Raw genomic sequence first — 6,676 nt, 5'->3', positions numbered from 1 at the left:
ATTATTACTTTATGTTATCACTATTTATTATTACTTCAACTTTTTTGATGAGACAGAACCAGTGCATTTAATACCATAGATCTTTAGAATAAAAAAATTAAAACATGAAAACAAATCCATCACAAAATAAGCGGCAGAGGGTCTGGTGAGTCCACATAGCATTCTGGGATGGGAGAAAAAACATGCTGTGGTGTATTGGCATGTCTTTAAACCAATCACAATCATCTTGGGTGGCGCTAAGCGGCATACAGCGCCTCTACAAAGTAGCCTTGGGATGGAACTTGTTTTGGTGGAACACATGCGGACATGCTAGCTGTCTGGATTTACCCTGCAGAGATCTGAGGAGCAGGTGACCAGAGTCCTTATCCACCAGAGTCCCCCGGAGTCTAGAATCACAACAAAAAGGAAGCCCAAGCAACGGATATCCGGCCGAAATGAGTGAAAACGGATCAATACCGGGAGTGCAATGTCGTGAATACAGACTATAGTTGTTAATAGACACAAAATAGCAATAATATTAAAACTAAAATTAAATACTACATCAAGGTTAATGGGGAAAGATCATGGTCGTAGCTTAAAGTGGGCATGGTTATGAGAAACGAAAGCTGATTGGTGTTAAGTTCTTGAACAGTGGTCTCCAACATTAAAGTGGGAGCATGGTTGGCCCATTCATCCACCCTGGCCTCCACCCCAGCCCCGCCGCTAGGGGGTCAAAGTTCAAGGGTTGACCCTTAAATCGGATCAAGTACAACACTTCACTTACTGACTTATCACTACAATTGGGCATTGAGAACCGGTTCCAACTTTGTTTTAAAAATTACGATTTGAATGGAATCGTTTCCAATCCGATCATCGGGTCCACGTAAACACGCGTTTTGGTTTCTGTAGCGGCCACTGTGTGTTACAGCCATGGAGCAAAAGCCTGGCTTTTTTGTATCAAAAAAGCCCAGTATATTACCGTGAAAAGAAAATGATTCCTCTTTTGTGGGAAATAAGCATGATACCTGTTTCAGCTCCACCCGTCAACGAATTGTGATCGATAATTGATAAGAACCGGAATCAAAATAAAGAATCAGAATTGGAATCTGAATTGTTAAAATCAAAACGATGCCCAACCCTATATATTCATTGACAATACATGATAAATACTAAAATTGTCCTCTTATTGCAGCATTTTAACAATAACTGTGGGGGTCAGATGTGCAGAACACACATGTCAAAAACGGATCTCGGCCTGTCTGACTGACATTTCTTCTTGGATGTCCAACACCATCTAAAACTCAACCATGACAAGACTGAGCTCCTTTTTCTTTCCAGGGAAGGGTTCTCCTACCCAGGACCTGAATATAACAATTGAAAGCTCTGTGGTAGTCCCCCCCCCAGACTGCTAGAAACCTGGGTGTGACCCTTGACGACCATCTCTCCTTCACTGCCAACATTGCTACAACTACCCGATCGTGTAGATCCATGCTGCATGACATCAGAAGGATACGTAGACTACTGCAACTCCTGATTGGCCTCTCTGCATGTGCCATCCGGTCCCTGCAGCTCCTTCAGAACGCAGCTCCAAGTTCTCTCACACTACACCGCCCCTCCGCTCTTCTTCACTGGTTACCAGTTGCTGCCTGCATCCCCTTCAAGACACTAGTACGTGCATACAGGGCCATGATTGGATCAGCCCCAGCATACATCCAGGACATGGTCAAACTCTATACCTCAACCCGCTAACTCCGCCACCCCCCCCCCCCCCCCCACACACACACACACACACAGATAAGGACAGCTTATCACTCAACGAACACCCAGCTTTTTGCTGTCCTGGCTCCTAAACAGTGGAATGAGCTCCCTACTGACATCAGAACGGCTGAAAGCCTACGCATCTTTCGCCGAAGGCTGAAAACACATCTCTTCCGACTACACTTTGGCTAAACATGAAGGAAAAGCAGAGAGGACGAAAAGACCAAAAAAAATAGTTAAAGCTAAACTTTCATATGGCCCTTTGTGGTTTTTCTTATTTAAAGCTATACTTGCACTAACTACTTGTTGTCTGGAGTTTGTATCTTCAGGGTTGAAAGCCCTTGGAATTGGAAGTCGCTTTGGATAAAAGCCTCAGCTAAATGACAATGTCATAACACGTGCTGCGCATGTAAAGATGTAAAGGGAACTGCAGCATGACTAGCTAAGGCAAAACGCCAAAAATCAGAGGATTAAAAAAAAAAAGAGTAATGGAGAGAACAAGAAAATGAAGGGAGCAGATATCAAAGGCCAAACTTTTGACCAAAAAAATGTGAAAAGCAGCACCAGATCTGATGTTGAGAAGATGAAAACCTATGCAGACTAACAAGTAGAACCCACGGACTGAGTAGCGGGCTCAGTTTTAAAGCTAGAGTAAAGATACTTGTATCAGTTGATAGCCTAAGGCATCCATTAGCACCATGTCATCCTATCTCATTGGGAACAGGCTAAATAACGCTTCAAAGCTTTTTCCTGAGCACAGTTTTGCAGAAGGAAAATGTGACATTGACATTTAAAAATATTTCTGCATAATGTATGCAAAACAGAGTTGACACTTGCATTGGAAATGATTGTTAGAGACTCCGTGGCTGGGCGGGGGGGTTGTTGGGTGGATTGTCGGGTCTCTGTTAATTATAGTGTGGTCTAGACCTACTCTATCTGTAAAGTCTCCTGAGATAACTCCTGTTGTGATTTAACATTGAATTGAGTGGGTGGGTGTGGATGAGGGGCCCAATTTGGAAACTGATGTCTACCTTTAATTCTAATTGGCTGGCCTGCTCCACCCTGCATAGTTGTAGGCTCTAAGTCAATGTTTAGGCTCTATGTCAATGTCCTAATTCACACAGCCACAGGAGGTTGTTGTTTTAAGTATTTAAACAAATGAAATTTAATTTCTTTGGAGAGGACGTGTAGTCTCGAATAGTAGCCTATGTCAAAGTGTCCTTCTGAAGCCCAAAGTCCTCCAGATGAGCAAGTCAGTGTCTTACAGGCAGCTTCACATCCATCAGTGTATGAATGTGGGTGGGTGAATGTTTGGCAGAGCACTCATATCTGCAGCTCATTAACCACCTAAAATACAGTCCATGCCAGTTTAATTTAAATTTTTTAAAGTAGGAATTTCATGATTTCCACTCCTTTTGTGATAAATTAATCAATACAACTGTTAATACTTTTGTTTCTGAGTGTTAACATGCCCTGACTGTTGCATGCCTTTTAACAAGATGCCATCATTCTGCAATGAAGACAAAGAGATCCACTTCTGACACACCTCATGGACGCAGCGCACAAAGCCCAGACTTTTCCTGTCACTTTTTAACAAACCAGTAAAGAAAAATGTTATTTTACCACTACAGTAAAAAAAAATACTCAGAAAAATGTAAAGAATGTCAAGAAAGTTCCATTTCAAACTTTGCTTTATACCACATCAATGAAACCTAGACTGTCCATGGTGGTGTAGAGGAGACGCGTTATTCACCTGCATAATGCATGTTTTCTTTTCTTTATTTTTATGAACATTGCATATAAATAAATTAGCCAAAAGGCTATTTGCATCTGTAGTCTCTGGCCAGATGTTACAATAGGCTCCCTAAAAAGCAAAAAGCAAAGCAAAAAAAAACATTTGCAGGCAATTTGTCTCAATATGAGACTTCTATTTCCTTTGGTAATTGTTAATATTTTAATTATATCTGTAATTAGGGAAATGTAAATAAATGTAAATGATATGACAATTAATCCAGTTTAAGAACATCTACATTAACCACAGTTATGAGATACATTTACTGATAGGCTAATGACAACTACACTGAAACTCTCTGAAATTTCTGCATAAATATATATATGTTTAGGTATTTCCTTTCACTTACGTGCCATGCTTTTGGGTCTCCACGGTGCCGGTCCATCTCCGCACACGGTGGCCGTGCTTGCGGCATTCCCCGCTGACAACCAGGCATAGAAGTAGAATCAGAGGTTTGGTCAAAAAAGGCATCTTGACGGCGCAAATCCACAGGTGAGTGCCTTGAAAGCCCCTCTCACTCGGTTCATTCCAGCAGGGCTCAGCCGGCAGCGCATAGTTCTCAGCAGAGGAGGGATGTGTCCTCGGTCATGGCATCAGGCTCTCTGCCGCGCGACGGCTGCAGGAGAGGAATGTGTTGGTGTGTACGATGCACTGTATGCATTTATCCTCACGAGAGAGAGAGAGAGAGAGAGAGAGAGAGAGAGAGAGAGAGAGAGAGAGAGAGAGAGAAGAGAGAGAGAGAGAGAGGAGGCTGCAACATCTGTAGCCTACATGCTTCAAGGGGAAAATACCCCCCACCAAAACACACACACACAGAGACACACACACACACACACACACACACACACACACACACACACAGATTATTTGCAGCCTGGCATGACACAACAAGAGAGGCAGATTATTCCTCCCTCTTGTAAATAAAAACCTCATCATAGGCATCACGTTTCACTCCACTCAGGGACATGTTGGAGCGGTTTAAAGACAACCCCCCCCCTTATTTTCACATAGTGCAAGGCTGCAGCAAGCATTTCTGGGGCCGTGGGCAGAATCATCACCACGTCATATTTTAGGATGGCTGCTGTTGGTTTGATAGACATTCTTGAGCAATGACCTCCATTACTAATAAGAACATGATCAGGGCATATAGTAGCGAGGGGCAGGATGGTGTGAAGTATAAATTGAGCCAAAATGAACTACAGTGCGGGTTCATGATTTAGAAACATGTCACCCAATACAACTGTGTGTCTTATTGATGTGTTTTTTAATGAAGTTCAATCCATCTATCGTCATCAGATTATCCCGGGTCGGGTTACGGGGGCAGCAGCTCCAGCAGATGACCCCTTAATTCCCTTTCCCAAGCCACACTAGACAGTGATGTCTGTTTTATTTATTTATTTTCTCAATGATATTCAATTCAAAGGGGCTTCATTTGCATGAAAGTTGCCAACAACGCTGCCAAAGCAGCAATCACGGCCGTTAATGTCCATCCTTGAGGTCTATTTTAACGTGGGGGCGTTCCAACACCTGGGCAGGAAGTGGAACAGCGAGAGTATCCGGTCAATTTACCAAAAGACACCCCCCAATATCGTATACGTCTCCTCTGCATTATTATTGATCTAACCTGGTTTCTTGGCAAGATCTGCCCTATGTAGCAGCCCGATTGGTTGAGGTTAGGCATTGACCTTGAGTAGTTAAAGCGCCCATATTATTCTAATTTTCAGGTTCATAATGGTATTTTGAGGTTGTACTAGAATAGGTTTACATGGTTTCATTTTCCAAAAACACCATATTTTTGTAGTACTGCACATTGCTGCAGATCCTGTTTTCATGTGTGTTGAGCATCATAAAGTGTGTTACAAAATGACTAGCATTAGTCTCTGAAGTAAAGGCTGGACTACAACAGAGCTGTTTGGAGCAGCTTGTGAACAGTGTTTCTGTTGCAGATGGTGGGTCCCTTGGCCTGGTCCAATGACAATTGTTAACTTCTTTGAAGGCGGGTCCTTTGTTGAAAATGAAAACTATTGGATCCGCTCAGAGCCGCTCTGGATCTGCCGTAACCAATTGCTAATGTTTTGGTCGTGAGATCAGCTTGTGAGACATCTCACTTCTATCCTATCTTTGTTGGGAGCTGCACATGCTCAGTAGCTCGGTAAGATCCCATCAGCTGATAACTCTTTCTCCAGTTTTGGTCAGTCCAAGGCAGGATCAGCTGGGAGACTTCTTCTAGACCAGGGACACTTGTGGAACACCTGCAGAACAGGGACAGGAAGTAGAACAGGGACAGGAAGTAGTTCTTTTGGAGATCATGGTGAACGATTGTGTATTTTAGCAGTATTTTCCCATTGAGAACGAGCTATCATGCTAGCATGTGCTACGGTTAGCCACCTTGTCACGGCTAGTGACGTAGAAAGCCGTACAGATGCTGAACAGCTCAACCTGGAGACTGAAGACAGTGGACATTCAGAAACCGTGTCTCACTCAAAACAGCATGGGTAGTGTTTTTTCCAAGTTTTATGTGTGGATCACCAGAGACACAAAATAACACCCCATATCCAAGAAAACGTGATTTTCTTTCATAATATGGGCACTTTAAGGTTAGGATAGACGATTGGTCAGGGGCCAGAACCTGAACGAATCAGGTTCTGTGACCTTGTGCGAGCCTGGCCAATCATAGCAAGGGCGGGTCTTGCCTAGAACTGTGGTGGGTTCCATAATAACGCGTCTCCTCTACACCACCATGGACGACAAGAGATTCATCTTGAAGGTGGAAAAACAATACGCCATCCCAGATCCTTTTGATGAGGACAACGCCAAGAGAGAAGGCATGCAGTTTAAAGCCAGGAGTGCTTGGAGTGGAAGGAAGAGCTTAATAAACCCCTGACTGTTATCTGTAAGTTATGTTATCTGTAAATCTGTAAGTCAGGCATGCCAGACGCTCCGAATCTGAGAGCTTCGTCTTTCATGTGAGACTCTCGTGACCTTGTATATCATGAAAACACCATTTTGTCAGGCTTCAACCTAATGGGGTTCTGTCTGTTCTACCAGCTTACCACACTTATCATTGTCTGGTTAGGAGATTTTGGCAGCTATGGCTGTCGTTTAGGTGTGTGTGTGTGTGTGTGTGTGTGTGTGTGTGTGTGTGAG

The 6,676-nt window shown here is 43.3% G+C and overlaps 1 protein-coding gene across 1 annotated transcript in view; it reads right to left on the bottom strand.

Annotated features, from left to right (window-relative positions):
- Positions 1 to 4,191, bottom strand: part of gabrr2a (gamma-aminobutyric acid type A receptor subunit rho2a) — a 45,432-nt gene extending 41,241 nt beyond the window's left edge. The window contains exon 1 of the mRNA XM_032499823.1: positions 3,879 to 4,191. Within this exon, the coding sequence (XP_032355714.1) occupies positions 3,879 to 4,000 (122 nt within the window). The 5' untranslated portion in view covers positions 4,001 to 4,191. The remainder of the gene's footprint in view (positions 1 to 3,878) is intronic.
- Positions 4,192 to 6,676: the final 2,485 nt, after the last annotated feature.

Source organism: Etheostoma spectabile, chromosome 20 (assembly GCF_008692095.1).
Source record: "Etheostoma spectabile isolate EspeVRDwgs_2016 chromosome 20, UIUC_Espe_1.0, whole genome shotgun sequence".
NCBI lineage: Eukaryota > Metazoa > Chordata > Actinopteri > Perciformes > Percidae > Etheostoma > Etheostoma spectabile.
The sequence above is the reverse complement of the archived record's forward strand: the minus strand, read 5'-3'. Positions and strand labels throughout refer to the sequence as shown.